A 20015-nucleotide genomic window follows, 5' to 3' on the forward strand; every position below is an offset into this window, starting at 1 on the left:
GTGCCTGGCTATCCTTAGAGTCTTGGAGGTTCTTTTCCACTAATTATTTAGTGCCTGACACTGTATAGTAGAACACACTGTCCACAGAATATAGCCTAACCCTCTGGCATGCTCCCATACTCAGTCCAGATAGTTCTTTGCCTTTTGTATTATCTCTAATTATCTCTTCCTCACCAAACTCACCGGACAGGAAAGGCCATTGAGAGCAAAGATATCAAATCTTAGTAGTTTATCTGGTTCAGTCCTGGATCTGGTAGGCACAGCTAAAGGGCTCCTGATGCCTAGCTGTATGGCATGGATATGTGAAGAGAGAAGAAAAGGCTGGACTCAGTCAGCCAGAGGAAGTCCCATAAACAGGGCAAGACTGTATATTAGAAGAACAATAAACCCAGAAAAGGTTGTCCCAAACCTTAGGGATTGTAAGGAAGAAGGTGAAGGAGTGACTGGCATGTGGTCATCACATTGGCCCTCATGAAACTCTCAGTGCTATGACACAAATTAGGAAGGTATCTTGTCTGAAATTTGACCCAACACTCCACTCTCTCTCCACTAGTAACTGGGCTGGAGGCAGCCTGTCCTGTACAGAATGCCTCTTTTGCATGGGAGGACAGAAACCCCACTGAGTTATCTCTCTCCTTATAGCTTTCCCTAAATGAAGTAAAATGAAGGTGCGTATCCTTGACATTGACCTTGTGAAAAAAAGTCCCTACTTATTTTTGTTGTATTTGCAATTTCCTTAAAGACTTGTGCCAGCTGTACAAAGCTTACATGTATACTACATGGCCTAGAAATATTATGAAGTTAAGATTAAAACATACATGCATAATTTACAGGCCATTATCTGTTTTGGTTTATTTCCACAAAATATGTATGAAGTATGATAAAATCTTAAATTTGATCATTATTTACACACTTACAGGCCATATGGTGAGTTCTGTTTGAGAGATTTGCAACCAAGATCAACATATCATTTCAAATAGCTTTATAAGATTTATCATTGAGGTAATTAGTGGCTCAATGAGAAGAATACTTACTGAAAAAGCAGTAGATCTGAGCTTGAATCTGCTCACACACATACAAAAAAATTGGACAGAACTGTTCATATTTGTAATCCCATGCTGTTGAGTGAATAGACCGTAGTATTTCTAGTGCTTGCTAGCTGTCATCCTATCTACGGCATCTGTGAGAGACCCTGTCTGAAAGAAAGGAGAAAGGGTGATACATCATGGTATGCCATGCCCTCTTTTAGCTCTCATATTTTAATTGTCAGGCATTTACCACACACACACACACACACACACACACACACACACACACACACGATACAATTACCTGAAATACATTTTACGTTACTGCAACAGTCTCATAACCAACTTCTATTACTATTGCAATAAGGTCAAGTATTTCAAACATATCGTAAAATCCTTGAGATTCTAATCACAAAAGTTGTGATCGTCTGTGGCTTTCTCATATAGTTCCTTGCTTCTAATATACATAGCATTTCAGTTGTTGGCCTTAACCCTTAATTTCACCAATAAAGCTGCCAGACCACAAGGAGCTTAATATTAACAGAAAAGATTTTAGGAAGTAGAGTAGTCTATATGTGATTTTTACTTCATGAAAGGTCATATTCCTAGCATCTTGAATTTTCAGGTTACTTATACTTTGCTTAATTTAAATTCCCTTCCCCAAAAGGGAAGGGAGAAATGTTGTAACTGAATTATAGTTTCAAAAATTAAAACGGGGGTCAGAATCCCCTTCTCCCTGAAATCCAGGTGTGCTGTCTTTGTTTTTTGTTTTGTTTGTTTGTTTGTTTTTTTAACTTGTCACAAACCAGAGTCATTTGGGAAGAGGAAACTTCCATTCAGAAAATGCTGCCACCAGATTCACCCATAGGCAAGCCTGTGGTGCATTTTCTTCATTGATGATTGATATGTGAGGGCCCACCTCACTGTAGGCAGTGCCACCCCTATGGTGGTGTCACTGAGTGCTGTAAGAAAGTAGGCTGAGCGAGCCTTGGTGAGTAAGCATCACTCCTTCATGGCCTTTGCATCCTCTCCTGACTCTGTTCTTACCCTGTTCAGTTCCTGTCCAGAGTTCCCCCAGAAACTGAGTGTGAAGAGAGAATTGTATGCTGAAATAAACTCTTTCCTCTACAAGTTGTTTATGATCATAGTGTTTGGTCACAGCAATAGAAACCCTAAGTAAGACACTGTGTAAACTATTAAGGAGCATGGGATTATGTCATTTGCAGAACATAGATGTAAGTGAATATACTTGCCATGTTAAATGTCTTATGTTCATTGAAAAAGGCAAGTCCCAGGTAATTTCTTTCATTTGAAGGACTAGGTTTTTATGTAAAAATAAAATTACATATGTGTATATGATGTGAACAAAGTAAAGGGAACTAACGAGATGGGAGGAGAAGGCGGTGGTGTGGGTGCAGTCTTACATGCAAGTGCTCTTCTGAGAGTGGTACACTATGTGATGGTACACTGTGACTATACTGTGCCAATTGAAAAGGATATATTTCTTATTCTGACTTCTGTCCAGTGTTACCTTTAAATTTGAGACATATGTTAATTTTGCTCTTTTTTGTGTGGTAATTCCATAAATGTTGGTACTTGATAGTTGATAATATCATTGTTGTCAGCTATACCCAAATTGACTGTTTCCCAATTGCTCTACTAACTCAACATTGAACTTAAATTTCTGGAATTTTTGATTGATTCTTTCACATTGTACTTTGGATGAATTCTTAGATAATGTGAATTTGGAAGGTGGTTCCATGCTTCCTTTCCTTCTTTCGTCATGACTTGCAGAGTTGTGTTACTATGTACAGTTGTCTCAGTATTTCCTTAGAATTTTTTCCAGACTCCTTAGCACCAATATCTGAAACTAATCAAGCCCTTATATTACACTGTGTCTTATAGGGCTATAACACATACATGTTCTCCATGCTCCTTAGAACCCTGTAGAATACTGACAATACTCAGCACAGTATAACAAAATATAATACACGATATGCTATACTTTAGGGAATAATGTACACACAACATAGGCAAGAATATTTTCAGATATGTTCATCCTAGTAAAATTTCCCAAGTAAAATGGATACATTAGCATGGATCATAACTAGTGATAAATTCTGAGTCAACATATATGGATTGGTGGAGGTTGAAATAGATTTGAGACATGTGCCTCAGGAAGTATCAATTGTTCCCTGCTTTAAAACAGGAAGTGACAGTATTTTGTTGCTTAATCATAAAGCTTCTTTTATTAGAAAAGATAGGTTGGATCAGTGCATAATGACTTTTTCAGCCCAGCCTGCTGACCTAACTGCAGTTGAATCCCACAACTCACATGGTGAAAGGAGAAAACCAGACCCCTGAAGAGCTCCTCCTAACTCCACCTGCACACAGACACACATGCATGGTTTCCTCCAACCAGAATAAATGCAGTGTGTATTTTGAAAGACTTATTTACTTTCATGCAGTGAAAGATTCTTCCACATTGATTTAGATTCCCATTGTCTAGGAAGCCAAAAGTTCTGTTCCTCATTTCTCTTCAGTTCTTCTCTTTGCCTTAATTTGTGTGACAGTAATATAATCCACAGTTCTGGAATAAGCAGAAAGCAAACCATTCCTAACACTTTGGCTGGCTCTTAAGATTCTGTTCCTTATACTGGATCGCCTTGCCCAGCCTTATTGCAAGGGGGGTGCTTAGTCCCATGGCAACTTGTCGTGCCATGATTTGTTGACACCCACGGGAGGCCTACCCCTTTCTGAACAGAGAAGCAGAGGAGGAGTGGATTTGGGGGAACAATTAGATCAAGTCACATATGCTAGCCACATAGACTTCTATACATCCCTGGAGTAATTAAAAACAATACCATGTGTTGACAAGTTACTTTCTGTCTTTTTAGAGATACACGAAAACTCCACTACATTTTCTTCTAGAAAACAGGGAGAGCTACCCGTGATGATGGTGGAGGTAAGACTGCCTTTCCTCTCAAAGTAATATAAAAAGTTACTTTGTCCCTTACATTGTAGTCGATATGAAATTCAGTTAACAAAAGCCAGGTGCATCATGGGTTAGCTCAGGGAGAAAAGGAACTGGAATTGTGCCAGCCTGCTCCTGACTGAACTGAACATAAAAGTATGCAGTGCCATTTATCACAGTTTGTGTGAGAGGATAGTTTCTCCTGAAGAAAAGGGTTCCTCTTTAGATGCGTGTATAATTTTCACTCAGAAGTTGACAGCCACTTCTGGTTTCTAAAATCTTGATGCAGTTTATGTTCTACTTATGTTCCAAAGTTTCTGGGTTTCAGCATGGAGATGTTGAGTGGTAAGACTTCTACTGCATGAGGATTAGTGTAAATAATTGAGGCCCAGCTGGAGGAGGAATTATCTCACAGTCAGGTTATAAAGATGCAGCTTGGCTTAGGGAACATTCAGCAGAGACCAAACAAATTAATTTGGCCTTTGAACCAGCAAAAGTGGGAATGGCACAAACTATAGAGTCCTAGTTCTTCTGGGACATTGTCACATAATATACTAACACATAGGACTCTTGCCCATTTTGATTGGCATCATACTATGTCAACATGTGTTCTAAAGACCCATGTAAACAGAATTTAGTATGACCTGTGCCTCAAACTGTTTTCTTTCCTTTAAATTTCAGGTGGAGTCTAGAAAACATACCAGTATGTATTATAAAATCTCCTTGTTAAGACACATTTTAGAAAAGTATAATTACTGGGTATCCTCATGTCTAATGCACCACTGTGATCTAAGCCACCTATAGGGAAGAACTTGGATTTTGGTTTTTAAAAAAAAAGTAGTACCTGAAGTTAAAAAAAAAAAAAAACTGGGGTTGTCTACTGTCACTGGATTCAGATCTGATCTCGTTAGATTGTTTGAGATGTTCTGTACCAGGCTGTGTCTAAATCTGTTTTTCCCCAAGATAGGTATCCTGATTACCCAGTCAAATCTCCTGTGACAAACTAATGAATTAACAAATTAGGATGAAAACTTTACCTACAGTATATATGTTCAAAGCCCATTACATGTGGTACATTTATTTGTTTGTGTGCTACTCTATGGAAGAATAAACCATGGCACAGAGGTAAGTGATGAGGCTGTTCAAGAATTGATCAAGAAACATTTCGTAGCCCAAGCACTTAGTAATCCCTAACTTCCAGCATCCCAGCATCTGCCTTCAATTGGTCAAAACTGCAGAGATCAGGACCCTGTAGTGACTACCACAGAGGGGAAATGCCCAGGGCATTACTTCTCATCTACATACAGACATTCCAAAGAATGAAAGGTTAGAAAGCCCACAAGCTTCTAGTCAGATCAGCGCTTCTGAGAATGGGAGACAGACACTGCATGGGGAGATGGGGCAGGGGTTTTTCACTTAGGCTTTTGCTATACATGGCTTTTTCCAGTATTCTCTATTGTCACGTTGCCATGAATTTAGACTTTACCTACACAGTCCATGTATTGCTTAACTGATTCAGTGATCCTCCTGAAGCTCCATTCTCACTCTGTTGACTGTACCCGGAAACAAGCCGTCAGATCAAATGGACAAACACACAGTTGTTAGGTTCCTCTGTTTTTCTGTCATGAGGCTGACATGACTCCCTGTTATAATGCATTCCCAGTTCCTGAATTCTTAAGGGAAATTTGTCAGGAGCAAGCTGTTGCCCCTCAGGATGTGGAAGGATCTCCCGTTCCTGAAGTAGCACACAAACAACACCAATAAAAATGGAAGGTGCTGTGGGAATTCCATAATTCTGTCCAATTGTGTATACTGTTGCAAATTATTTTCTTTCATATATAAATCTATAGAGAAGCTTAAGACTTTTTCCTATGTAGAATAATACTAATATATCTACGTCTTCAATGTATATACAACCACAGAATTTAAAATGCATCTGATGTCACCTTATTCAGTAGCATGAACTGGTGGAAACTGAGGCTCATCTTGTATGCATCAGGGTGGTTTCACCGGGTGTAGACAGGAATGGGTGAACCACCCTCTCTCATACTTTCTCTCACATGTGGGTGATGCAGATGGAGTAGGTCTGATGTTCCTCAAAGTGACCTGGTAAAGTTCCAGCGTCTCATGACTGAGGGTGAAATTCACCTTAGATAACAGTGTTCCTGGTTTGATCCAATGAGCAAGGATCCAGGGGTGGTCATGTTACACATTGTGTTAGAGGATCAGGGAGTGGGAAAGATATCAATAAGGACAAGGAAAATGAGAGGGGGGTGTCCTTTTCCTCTTTCAATGGCACAGTGGTAAGCAGAGTCTGGGGAAAGTGTACTTTGCCATTTGAAGACAGTATTTCCCAGGACATTACTCCTTTTTCAAGGGTTGCTTTTTAAAATTTAATGTTTTCCTTTTCTTTCTTGAAAACTTATACAATATATTCTGATCTTGGTTTCCCCTTCTCCATCTCTTCCCAGATTCTCCCCACCTTACCACCCATCCACTATCTTTATCTCTCACTGTAGAAAAGAAACAAGCAAATTAAAAAAGAAAACCAATATATAATCAGTGTAAAAGCACAACAAATACACACACACACACACACACACACACACACACACACTCAAAAAAGCAACATAAAAACACCAAATCAGAAACTATAATATACTTGTAAAAGACCAGTAAGATTTTAAAAATGCTCCCCCAAAAGCAATATGAGACCCAAAAAGTCTACAAAACCATTAAGTATGTTGTGTGTTGGCCATCTACAGCTTGCATGCTTGCATTGGGTCTACCCTTAAGCGTGGTTAATATACCTAATGAGACTCTATTGGAGAAAACTGATTTTTCCCTTGAGTTTGCCAATGAAGATAGCTTCTTGGTTAGGAATGGGAGCTCCTGTTCACTTCCCCCTTTGATGTAGGAAGACACATCTTTAATCTAGATCTTTTGAGCTGGGAAAAGACAAGCAATTGAGGCATGAAGACACATGCCTTTAACTGAGAACTTGAGGCAGGAAGCCACACTTTAATCCAGCCCACACCTCCTGCTGGAAGCCTATATAAGAACATGGAAGAAGGAAGCTTTTGCTCTTTGCCTGATTGTTCTGGTCTTGTTAACAAGTGCATTCCTTCACTGGCATTACAGCCTATTTCTTCCAAAGATCCAAATTAGAAGTGGGTCTTCCTACTTCAACTTAAGAAAAAAATTCCTCACAGATATGCCCTCCATTTTGGGGGGTTAGTTCATTCCAGATGCAAACAAGTTGGCAAGCAATAACCATCACACCTTCTTAAGCAATAATGCCAAGAAGAGTTCACTAGTCATCCCACCTCAGCTAACCTAATAGATATAATCTCACACTTCCATGCCCAGTATTGGGTATCATCCAATTGACTGTTTGACTGTTGAGATTCACCATGATTGTGCCCATGAAGTATTGAGTTCACTTTGTGTACTAACACGATAGAGCCATTCTGTCTGGTGAAGGACAACATTCTCTCTTATACTCACAAAAACCTGTAGATGATAGTCTATTGTAGGCAGAGTTTCTCTGGGTGCTAGCAGCAGCTTCATAAAAACCACATTGAGCTTTAACATAAATTATAAATGTTTACCCAATAGCTCAGGCTTATTACTAACTAGCTCTTACAACTCATTCCTATTAATGTATATTCTCCCATGAGGCTTAGCGCTTTTACGTCTATCCAATTAGGTATGTCTGACTCGTTCTGCATCTGGCTGGCAACTCCTCTGACACCACCCTTCCATATCCCATCATTCTCAATTTGGCTTTCCCACCTAACTTTTACCTGTTCAGCTATTGGCCATTTAGCTTGTTTATTAAACCAATCACACCAACATATATTCACAGTGTACAAAAGGATTATTCAAGAGCAGTCTAGCAGTCAGGGTCCAATGAAGCAGGCAGAACAGAGCCCTTCCCTTTCTTCCTTCAGGACTTGTAGCAGTCCATGCATAGTCCTCTGTTCACTGTTAACTCCTGCTTCACGTGGCACCAACAGGGTAGAGTGCTGGGTAAAATGGATGTTTACTCTGACAGAACTACCACGTCTCCTATATACTGGCAAGGAAGGGACTAGTGTTAATGGGTAGCTCATTTCCAGCCTATGCGCCTCATCCTGGACTGCCATGCAGGATGACTGAGGTGTAAAGAAGGTCAGAGACGTGTCCATCATCCTTGAGCCTCTGACCTTATGAGTGAGCAGGGATCTGATCTCTGACCCCTACCTTGGCTCTTTTTCATGCATTCTTGATTCTGATTCCAAGATACAGATGGTGCCTTAGGAAGTTCCCATAAGCTAATACCCATGTTCCAAGGGCTAAAGGACATGAGCAATTGGGGATCCACCTTCTTGACACACATCTTGCTACAGGCTGTGTCTGTCCTCTATGTTTTGTATATTTATGACTTTCTCCTGGAGTATCTGACATGGTGGTCTTTGGGTGGAAATGAGTTCATATCTGACAAGTGTGTTTCCTCCAGGCTCTCATCTCTTTGGTAGGTTGATGGACTTTGATCTTTACAAGTCTGTCTGATCTTCTGCATTGTCTCATTGAACAACTCTGGGCTTGGCTCCTTCTCACAGACAATCTCAGTAGCCTTAATACATTGTGTCTCCTCTCCTTAAACTCAACAGTTATTGCTTCTGAGCAAGGTGTCCCTCCTAGACCTAGGAGCAGTCTCTTCCCCCATTATCTTCTTCCTCCCTTCTCTGGTGCATTCCTCTGGGATCATGGGTCCTGTAGACACTGCACCTGGTAATGCATCAAGGTGTGTGATATCCTTTCTACCTGGGAACATTGAAACATTGCTCAAAAGAATGCCCAACTGAGTCTCTTATGTCCCATGTCTCTTTTATTCCATAATTTTCTCTCCCTCACTAAGCTCATCAGAGTCACAAGACAACTTGGAGAGAAGAAGACAAAACAGAAACCTTCTCTGGAGACTGCATGCCCAGAAAGACGGTTGAATCTTAATAGGTTATCTGACTCATGCCCTTGCCTTGTGGGTAGAGGTGAAACCTTGCTGTTGAACAGCTGATACACTTGAATATGAAAAAAGAGAGGGAAGAGTTGAGTCTAAAATCAGCTAGGAAAGGTCTCCTAATCAGATTAGTGTAAAAGAACAACTAAATTACATTAAAAAAACCTGAAAAAGTTTGTCCCAAAATTTATGGAAAGTGACAAAGCCAAACCACTGACTTTTGATGGTCAATTTGGAACTCTCGAACACCTAATGCTCTGACCCCAATTAGTGCAATGTCTGCTAACTTCCTTGACACTGTGTCTACTTTATACCCGTCTGTAGCTGTGCTGCAGGCAGCCTCATGTACAGACACCCTCATTTTGCATGGAAATGCAGAAGCCTCTGAGAAGTGTCCACCTTTATAGTGCTTTTTTGAAGACAAAACACATGGCCTTCACCTAGGCCTTGCCAAAAATGTATGACTTCTGTGCATGGATCTGGCTACCACTTTATGTCTGAGACTAAGTGTTGGGATGAGTTAAGGGTCCTGGGTGAGCTTTCAAAAGATGGTCCTAGTATTGGCCTCCATAACCTGTTTGGTGTGGCATAGTCACACAGGGTGAAGAGTGAGTATCATGGGTCACAGTCAGCAAAAGGGCTGACACATGTGCTGCCTTTCTGGGTCTGGGCCTGCCGGTGGGTAGAATGGAAGGAGAGAAGTGATTCAGACTCATAAGAGAGTTGATAAATCTGCCTGGGTCTGGGCATAGAGAGGCTTCATGGGTGGGCAGCACATTATGATAGAACAGGTTTAGAATAGGTTTAGAATACTCCAGAGAGCTGGGTATGGGGCACTTACCTGTGTCCATACCTGAATTGGCATTAGGTTGAGGGTCCCTCATAAAGCTAGGCAGGAAGGACAATGGAGGATGACCCCTGCCAATACCACCACTGAGGGATCTGACACTAGGGGATCAGAATGGAGGGCAAGTGGTAACTGAGTGTGTGGACTAATGCAGGATAGTGCATACCCTCCTCTCGCATCCATGTGCATGAACACTTACCTGCAGCCAAGCAAATGAATCTAATCCACACCTATGATCAAACCTACACTCACACATGCACATTCATGCATACCCATGAACAAGAAATCTGAATGGCATGTGGCACAATTGCAATAAATTCATAACCATTTCTGGTTAAAGATGTAGTCAAGTCAATTATTGCCAAATATCATGCCACCATCGGGAAACTTAATCACTTGCATGATTTGCTTGTATTCCCAGATCATTGCACATTGCAGAGATTGTTGATTCCTTGGGTCTCTATTGCATTGGAACTGATTTATGTAACATTTCACTTGCTCAATTTGAGTGTTTATTTCACTCATAAGACCGTCAATCATTAGAAAGCAATTACCTACACAATATTGAGAAAATCTAAAGTTCTCGTTGTTGGTTTAGCTGATTTTATGAACATCACATGAACCCACTAAAATTGATATACTTATGATATGAAATGGATACATAAATATTGTCTCCTTCTGAAAATATGAAATAAAGAAGCAAAATACATTAAATATATAGATTTCCATTAATGAAATGAAATGTTTAAAACTCCTCTCCATGTCCTTTGAAGAATGGAAATTATCATTTCAACAATGCTTGAGTTTGCTAGACAAATCTTTTTAAGAAATTTTTTATTCATTCCACATATTGACCACAGATACCTCCTTCATCCCTTCTGCTCTGCCTCTAGCCTTTCCCCACAGCCTACCACTCATCTCCTCCTTCAAAAATGTATGGCCTCCCATGGAGAGTCAGCAAAACCCAGAACATTCAGCTGAGGAAGGTCCAAGCCCCACACCCTTTCATCAAGGCTGTGCAAGATGTCCCACATTAGGCAATGGGCTCCAAAAAGCTAGCTCATGCTCCAGGGATAGATCCTATTCCTACAGTCAGGGTGCAGTGAAACACACCAAGCTACACAAATATCTCACCCCCACCGAGGGCCCAGTACAGTCCCATGTAAGGCTCCACAGCTGTGGGTCCAGAGTTAATGAGTTCCCACTAGCTTGGTTCAGTTGTTTCTCTAAGTCTTCCCATCATGGTCTTGATGCCCCTTGATCATAGAATCAATCTTCCCTCTCATCGACTGGACTTCTGGAACTCAGCCTGGTGCTTAGCTCTCTGCATGGGTTTCTATCAGTTATTCACTGAAGGCTCTATGATGACAGTTAGGGCTTTTCACCAATCTGATCACCAGGGTAGGACAACTCAGGCACCCTTTCCACTATTGCTAGTAATCTTAGCTGGGGTCATGCCTGTGGATTCCTGGGAACTTCCCTGACCAGGTTTCTCCCTATCCATACCATAATGTCTCCCTCTATCAAGATATCTCTTTCATTGCTCTCCCACTCTGCCCCTGTTCCAGTTCCACCATCCCATTCCCCTATGCTCACATCCCATACAACTACCCTCCATTGTCCCCCATAACCCCCAGTTCACTCAGGAAGTCTCATCTATTTCCCTCTCCCAGGAATTCCTTGCATCCCTCTTAGGTCCTCCTTGTTACCTAGCTTCTCTGGTATGTACTCACTCATAAATGGATACCAGAAGTAAAGAAAAGGGTAACCAAACTACAACCCACAGCTCCAGATAAGATATACAAATATTTTAATATTTGCATATTGATGTTATTCCTTTTCACCAGCCTCACTGGTTATGTTGATGGACAATTTTTGCATCCAACTGAACTTTCAGATGTGCTAACACCTGCTGAATGGATGTCACTCTGGATTCAAAGTTGCCTATTTCATCTTTCAAAATGGTCTTTGCTTCTCCTAGTAGTTCATGGGTTTTTTTCTTGAGAGTGGCTAATGAAAGCACTCTCATATATCACTAGGCATTTATCTGCCAACATTCTATCGTTACACATCTTCTAAGTCCTGGAGTTTCTTTTGTATTTCTAGTTCTGCTCTTAGCTTGTGATTCTCTTCCTAGTCCGTGCAAATTTCTTTATGTTTTTTGATCTTGGAGTAAAATGCTGACATCCTATACAGCTGCTTCCTTCATAGTGATTCTCTTCTTTCCAAGTTGAGAGTTTCATGTGAGACTTTTACTACATAAAAGATTGTATTCCTGCCGTCCTCATCTGTCAACTCTTACCTGAAATTGGAATGATAAAAATTGTAAACACAAACACTAAAGTTTAAACACAAGTTTGGCCACAGGGAAGGATAAAATTCTTCTTTCCAAGGAAATCGATGCCTTCTCTAAGCCCAATGACCTGGATTTGAAACTCAGAACACACCTGGCAAAAGGGGAGGAACAGATCCCACAAGCTATCCACTGACCTCCACACCCAAAATGAGACTTCACAAGTGGCCCTAAACAGAATACATGTGAAAATGTTAATTTAACAATACACAATCAAAGACAGATTATTTTATGTTGCTTTGGGTGTCCACTGTCTAGAAATGCAACAAATCTCTTACTCATATCTCTCCTGGTCTTTCTCTGCTTTAATTTCCTTCAAGGGAAGACGGTTCAGCAGCTGCCCAACCATCCTGTTCAGTAGGTCTAGTCACATGTCCTAAGTCCATGCACTTTTACCCACATCAAGTAAGGATACTACATAGGTAGGAAGCAGGACCAAGAACTGACAGTCTGCAAGCTCATGACTTTCTGTCCCCCTAGGTTTAACGGAAAATGATGACACACTTAGACCAGATGGCCGCACAGAAGAAAATCCCTTGGAGGTAAGAGGGCCTTTTTCTCTCTAAAGTAGAAAGGTTACTTTAGTGATCTTATGTTTCAGAGGATATCCCACTGAACAACAAAACTGAGCAGGCATCATGGGTATTAGAGAGTTAGTTTGGAAGGGGAGAAGAAGAATTGTACCAGCCTGTTCCAAACTGAATAGAGCATCAAAGCATCCAGTGTTAATTATCAGTCTTGTGAGCAGGCTTTTTCTTCTGGAGAAAAAAGATCCTCTTAGATAAAACTTAAAGTTTTGGTTTAGAAGTTGTCAGGCACTTCAGATCCCCTCAATTTCCATGCAGTACGTTCTACAACAGTCATATGGAGCAATCTTCCTATGTCCAGTGTAGGGATGCTGAAGGTTAGACTTTTAACACGTGAGCATTAGTGTAAATAATTGAGGCTACATTGTGGCAGGGTTAATTTCATAGCAGGATCATAAAGATGCTCCAGCATGTTGCAGTGTGGCTTAGGGAACACGCAGCAGAGACCAAACAGATAGTGCCTCTTGATCTGGTGTGGGAACCAGCAAAAGTGGGAAGGGGTACAAGTGAGGAACACCAGTTCTTTTGTGACACCATCATATATACTAAAGCAGAGTCTTTTATTTGAAGACTCTTTCCCACTTTGATTGGCATTATATCATGTTCATATGTGTTTCAATGACCCATGCAAACAGAACTCATCATGACCTAGGCCACAGACTGTTTTCTTTCTTTTATGTTTCAGGTGCGTTGCCGCAGCCAAAGAAGGAGTATGTATTATGGAATCTCTTCCTTAAGACACCCTTTACAAATGAATTTTATAAATACTGGGTATCCTTATATCTAAGCAGCCACTGTGATTTATGCCACCTATTGGGAGCATTTGGACTGTATTTTTTTTTAAAGTGGACCCCTAAGTTAAAAAAAAATAGTGGAGGCATTTGTACATATGCACTGGATTCAGCTATGATGCCTGTAGTTAGTCTGGAATGGTGTATACCAGGCTACATCTAAATCTGTTTTCCCCAAGATAGGTATCTCAATTGCTCAGTCCAATCTACAGGGACAAGCTGTTGAATTACCATATTAGGATACATGCTTGACCTAAAGTATATATGTCAAAGCCCATCACATGTAGTACATTTATTTGTTTGTGTGCTACTCTATGGAAGAATAAACCATGGCACAGAGGTAAATGATGAGGCTGTCCATGCAGATCAAGAGACCTTCTATAGCCCGAGGTCTTGGTAATCCCTAACTTGCAACATCCCAGTATCTGCCTTCAATAGGTCAAAACTGCAGAGATCAGGACCCTGTAGTTACTACCACAGAAGGCAAATGCCCAGGGTATTGTTTCTCATCTACCTACAGACATTCAGAAAAATGAAAGGTTAGAATGCCCACAGGCTTCTAGTCAGATCAGTGATCTGAGAATGGGAGACAGACAATGCATGGGGTGATGCGGCAGAGGTTTTTCCCTTAGAGTTTTACAGTACAGTACAGTACTGATTTGGAACACACACACACACACACACACACACACACACACACACACACACACACACACACACAAACAGTTAGTTAGAAGAGTAGCCATGCTTTGAAAGAGGGCAAGGAAAGGTTTATGGGTATAGAGGAGGGTTTTCATTGAGAAACAGGCGTGGGAAATGATGTCCTTATTATAGTATCAAATAGGAAAGAAAGATTTTTTAAAGAAATAGTTAGATATGATTGTTTTTGCTTTCTCTTATATTTCTTTTGTCATGTTTGGTTGTTTCTTTCAGAAATTTTTATTTCAAGTGGGAGACAGATAGGGAGTGCATCCAGATGAGGGGGGGGGTTGGGAGGAACTGGCAGGATCAGGGGGAGATGAAACTATAATTTAGGAATATTGTATGAAAAAATCTGTTTCCAACAAAAGGGAAAAAATGAAAAATTAAAAAATTCTCTCATGCAAATTTAAGATCACGATTTTAATAGAACAAAAATAAATGTAATATATATAAAAAATAATTACAAGATTTAGTAAATAGACAACATTAGCATGAGCACAAAAGAGACACTCATCTAAACAATAATATCCACTAGGAACTCCAGTTACCACGTGTCTCTGGATCTGTGCTGAAGCATTTACTTAATAGAAGGACGTTTTTTAAAGATATATTTATTTTCATTTTGGGTATACAAGTGTTCACCTGCATAAATGTATGTGCACCATTTGTAGCTATGATACATATGCAGACTCAAATTAGCTGTATGGTTTCTAGCAACTGGAGTTATAGACTGTTTTGAGCTGTTTTTTCTGTGATAGAAACCAACCAGACCTGTGTCCTCTACAGGAACAGCAGGGGATGTTAACCTCTGGTCTCCTTAGCTCCTGGCAACAGGTTTTTAAATGTGAGCTAGACTCTGGGCTCCAAGGGTCTTCTGCTCACTGGTAGTCAGTGTCCATACTGCCTGTGAGTGGAAGCACTAGGGGGACCACAGGCAGCAGGTAGGAGTGAGAAGAGCATCGTTATTTGCAAAATGGTTTCTGTATATTTGCTCAGGCATGTGCTATGAAGGCCTTTGGCAAAGAAGAGCTAGTTCTTGAGAGAGAATGTGGTTATTGCATACCTACCATTTCTAAGGCCTTGGGTTTGAGCTCCCAGTATGCAAAAGATGTGCTGTGGTTGTATAGCTTTATAAACCTCCTTCAGAGGTGCCGATGGGAGAATTTTAAGTTCAAAGTCATCTATTTCTACAAAGTGGCATTGAGATCACTGTGGGCCAGAGACCGTTTCTCTGAAAAAAAGTGAAAAGAAAACAACAGAGGGGAGTAGGACTTCGTCCATTGCCCGTGTGTCTGTGTGTGGGAAAAGATTCTGGAGAAACAGAACTTTCATGAAGAATAGATGAACAGCACCTTGCAAACTCACATGTAGCCTGTGTAGACTACCATTCTTTTAGCTGAACTCAGTTCAGACTGTCCACACAGTTTCAGGGGACATCTGTCACCTACAATGGCACCAGGCTGCTTTTCCAGCCTCTTCCTGTAGAGGGTTTATCCAGGTTTGGTGAGATTAAAAGAGTTTCCTTTCCTCCCATCCTCCACGTGACAGCTTGGTTTAGATTGACTTGGAGCCTGGAAGCATTGGTATCCTCCCAATTTTGTTCCGGAGGTTCAGACTCAGTCACTGAGAGGCCGGTGACAGGTTGAGGATGATAGAGGAAGGTGCTGTTTACTGATCCAGGAATCCCACAGCTCATTTGGGAGGTAGCTCACACTTGGAGTCAGGGACTGCCTGCAGAGCATGTCTCCTGTCAGTTGTTTCTGTCAGGAGAGGTCGTCACTGGCACACAAATGCAGCTGTTACTGCTCCATTGTGTGAAATGTCACAAGTTTTCAAAGCTTCTTACCTTCCTACCTCCCATGGACAATGCCATACATTGTCCATGAGATGTACTACTATATAAGGGGCAGTCAAAGAATGAAGAATAACAGTTCTCCAGTGTTCTAGAGTAAATGCAACAGTTTGTCTGAATTCAGTTACTCCTGTGTAGCTGAAGTCTTCTGGTATCTCACAGACATCACAGGGCACTTCTGAATGCCTGTGCTTTTTCCTATAGTATATATTACAAAGATCTGTATTAGCTTAGTGAGTCCTGTGGGTAGTCCTTAAGAAATTCTTAGTGTCTTAGTGAGCAGCTGGTGAATGGAGCCATTGCAAAGGTGTCATGGGCTCTAAGAAGGATTAGAGTGATACCACTCTGCTCTGACACCACACTCACAAAGTGTGTTCAGTCATGGGGCACTTCCTTCTGCATTTCCACATAAATTAGCTTTTACTTGTCATGTTCATGTAATGCTTAACTGGTTGTACACTATTCAGTGATCCTCCTGAAGCACAATCTCACTCTGATGACTGTACCCGGAAACAAGCAATCAGATCAAATGTACAAACACACAGTTGTTAGTTTCCTCTGTTTTTCTGCCATGAGGCTGACATGAAACTCTATTCTCGATGCATTCCCAGTTTCTCCTTTATTGAAGAGAATTCAGCAGAGAGAAGCAATACCGCATACAGATGTGATGACACCAGAAATCTGTAAATTTTATTCTATAGAAATTCCTAATGAAAAAGGTATGTTGTGAATTCTGTAATTCTGTCCAGTTGTGTAATGTGGTGATAATCATTTTCTTTATATGTAAATCTAAAGAGAAGCTTAAGACTATTTCCCTATGTAGGATAATTCCAATATATCTAAGTCTTCAATGTAAACACAACTACAGATTTTAAAATGCATCTGATGTCACCTTTGGCTCTCATTCAATAGCATGAACTGTTGGAAACTGAGGCTCATTAGTATGAGTCAGGGTGGCTTCACCTGCTGTAGACAGGAATAGGTGAATCACCCTTAATCCTTTCTCCCACATGTGGGTAATGCAGATGGAGTAGAGCTGATGTTCCTAAAAGGAACCTGGCAAAGTTCTAGCATCTCATGACAGAGGGTGAGATTCACCTTAGATAACAATGTTCCAGGTATGATCCAATGAGCAAGAGTCCACTAGTGGTCATGTTATGCATTGTTTTTTCAGTTAGCAATGGGGTAAAGATTTCATTAAGGACAACAAAAATAGGAGGTATCTGTTCTGTTCCTGTTACAAGGACATAATGGAAAGTGAGCAGAGTGTGCTATTTAATGTGCTTTGCTTATCCTCTCATTGGTACACATTTCCTCAGAACATTTACTGTTTTAAGTCTGTGATACTACCAATAATTCACGGTTTGGGATGGACTTACTAGCTCTGCATTGTAACTGTGCCTGCCTGGATAATTTATTCAGTTGTTGTCACAAAATCTTGTGAAGATAACCTAAAAGTGAAATGGTACATTTTCAATATAGTCTCAGCTTATAGACTGTAACACAGGGTAATTATATATACAGGCAGGAATCTGTGGCAGAGTCCCGTTATAACATGTCAGCGACCAGAAGATTTAATGCTCATGCTCAGCTTACCTTTTTATATAACCTTGATCCCTTCCTAAGCCATGATGTCATGCAGAGTTCAGTAGTCTTTCCACCTCACCTAACCTAAACTGCTCTAATCTCACACTTGCTGCCCAGTACTGGGTATCATCCAATTGACTGTTGAGATTCACCATGACAGTGCCCATGAAGTGTTGTGTTCACTTTGTGTCCTTACCTGTGATAGATCCACTGTGTCTGGGGAGGAACAGTATTCTCTCTTGTACTCTAAGGAACCTGTAGGTGATAGTCTAGCAGAGTAAGCCCAATGATAAAGGAAGAACAGAGCCCTTCCATTTCTTCCTTCAGGACTTGTAGCAGTCCATGCATAGTCCTCTGTTCACTGTTAACTCCTGCTTCACGTGGCAGCAACAGGGTAGACTGCTGGGTAAAATGGCTGTTTAGTCTGACACAACGACCACATCTGCAATATACTGGCAAGGAAGGGCCTAGTGTTAATGTGTAGCTCATTTCCAGCCTATGTGCCTCATCCTGGACTGCCATGCAGGATGACTGAAGTGTAAAGGAGGTCAGAGACTTGTCCTTCATCCTTGAGCCTCTGACCTTATGAGTGAGCAGGGATCTGATCTCTGACCCCTGCCTTGGCTCTTTTTCATGCATTCTTGATTCTGATTCCAAGATACTGAGGGTGTCTTAGGAAGTTCCCATAAGCTAATATCCATGTTCCAAGAGCTGAAGGACATGAGCAATTGGGGAGCAACCTTCTTGACACACATCTTGCTACAGGCTGTGTCTGTCCTCTATGTTTGTATATTTATGAATTTCTCCTGGAGTATCTGACATGGTGGTCTTTGGGCGGCAATGAGTTCATATCTGAGGAGTGTGTTTCCTCCAGGCTCTCATCTCTTTGGTAGGTTGATGGACTTTGATCTTTACAAGTCTGTCTGATCTTCTGCATTGTCTCATTGAACAACTCTGGGCTCGGCTCCTTCTCACAGACAATCTCAGTAGCCTTAATACATTGTGTCTCCTCTCCTTAAACTCAACAGTTATTGCTTCTGAGCAAGGTGTCCCTCCTAGATCTAGGAGCAGTCTCTACCCCCATTATCTTCTTCCTCCCTTATCTGGTGCATTCCTCTGGGATCATGGGTCCTGTAGACACTGCACCTGGTAATGCATCAAGGTGTGTGATATCCTTTCTACCTGGGAACATTGAAACATTGCTCAAAAGAATGCCCAAATGAGTCTCTTATGTCCCATGTCTCTTTTATTCCATAATTTTCTCTCCCTCACTAAGCTCATCATAGTCACAAGACAACTTGGAGAGAAGAAGACAAAACAGAAACCTTCTCTGGAGACTGCATGCCCAGAAAGACGGTTGAATCTTAATAGGTTATCTGACTCATGCCCTTGCCTTGTGGGTAGAGGAGAAACCTTGCTGTTGAACAGCTGATACACTTGAATATGAAAAAAGAGAGGGAAGAGTTGAGTCTAAAATCAGCTAGGAAAGGTCTCCTAATCAGATTAGTGTAAAAGAACAACTAAATTACATTAAAAAAACCTGAAAAAGTTGTCCCAAAATTTATGGAAAGTGACAAAGCCAAACCACTGACTTTTGATGGTCATTTTGGAACTCTCAAACACCTAATGCTCTGACCCCAATTAGTGCAATGTCTGCTAATTTCCTTGACACTGTCTCTACTTTATACCCGTCTGTAGCTGTGCTGCAGGCAGCCTCATGTACAGACACCCTCTTTTTACATGGAAAGGCAGATGCCTCTGAGAAATATCCATCTTTAGTGCTTTTTTGAAGACAAAACACATGGCCTTCACCTAGGCCTTGCCAAAAATGTACGACTTCTATGCATGGATCTGGCTACCACTTTATGTCTGAGACTAAGTGGTGGGATGAGTTAAGGGTCCTGGGTGAGATTTCAAAAGATGGTCCTAGTATTGGCCTCCATAATCTGTTTGTTGTGGCATAGTCACACAGGGTGAAGAGTGAGTATCATGGGTCACAGTCAGCAAAAGGGCTGACACATGTGCTGCCTTTCTGGGTCTGGGCCTGCTGGTGGGTGGAATGGAAGGAGAGAAGTGATTCAGACTCATAAGAGAGTTGATAAATCTGCCTGGGTCTGGGAATAGAGGGCCTTCATGGGTGGGCAACACATTATGATAGAACAGGTTTAGAATAGGTTTCAAATACTCCAGAGAGCCTGGGTATGGGGCACTTGCTTGTGTCCATACCTGAATTGGCATTAGGTTGAGGGTCCTTCATAAAGCTAGGCAAGAAGGACTATGGAGGATGACCCC

The 20015-nt window shown here is 41.1% G+C and overlaps 1 protein-coding gene across 1 annotated transcript in view; it reads left to right on the plus strand.

Annotated features, from left to right (window-relative positions):
- The window catches only part of LOC143268192 (uncharacterized), a 104002-nt gene that overhangs the window by 50177 nt on the left and 33810 nt on the right, over window positions 1-20015 (plus strand). Inside the window, exons 20-24 of the mRNA XM_076549335.1 lie at window positions 3926-3993; window positions 4684-4705; window positions 12685-12746; window positions 13477-13501; window positions 16748-16855. Coding sequence (XP_076405450.1) covers window positions 3926-3993; window positions 4684-4705; window positions 12685-12746; window positions 13477-13501; window positions 16748-16855 — 285 coding nt within the window. The remainder of the gene's footprint in view (window positions 1-3925; window positions 3994-4683; window positions 4706-12684; window positions 12747-13476; window positions 13502-16747; window positions 16856-20015) is intronic.

The sequence above is a fragment of the Peromyscus maniculatus genome, chromosome 12 (assembly GCF_049852395.1).
Source record: "Peromyscus maniculatus bairdii isolate BWxNUB_F1_BW_parent chromosome 12, HU_Pman_BW_mat_3.1, whole genome shotgun sequence".
Classification (NCBI taxonomy): Eukaryota; Metazoa; Chordata; class Mammalia; order Rodentia; family Cricetidae; genus Peromyscus; species Peromyscus maniculatus.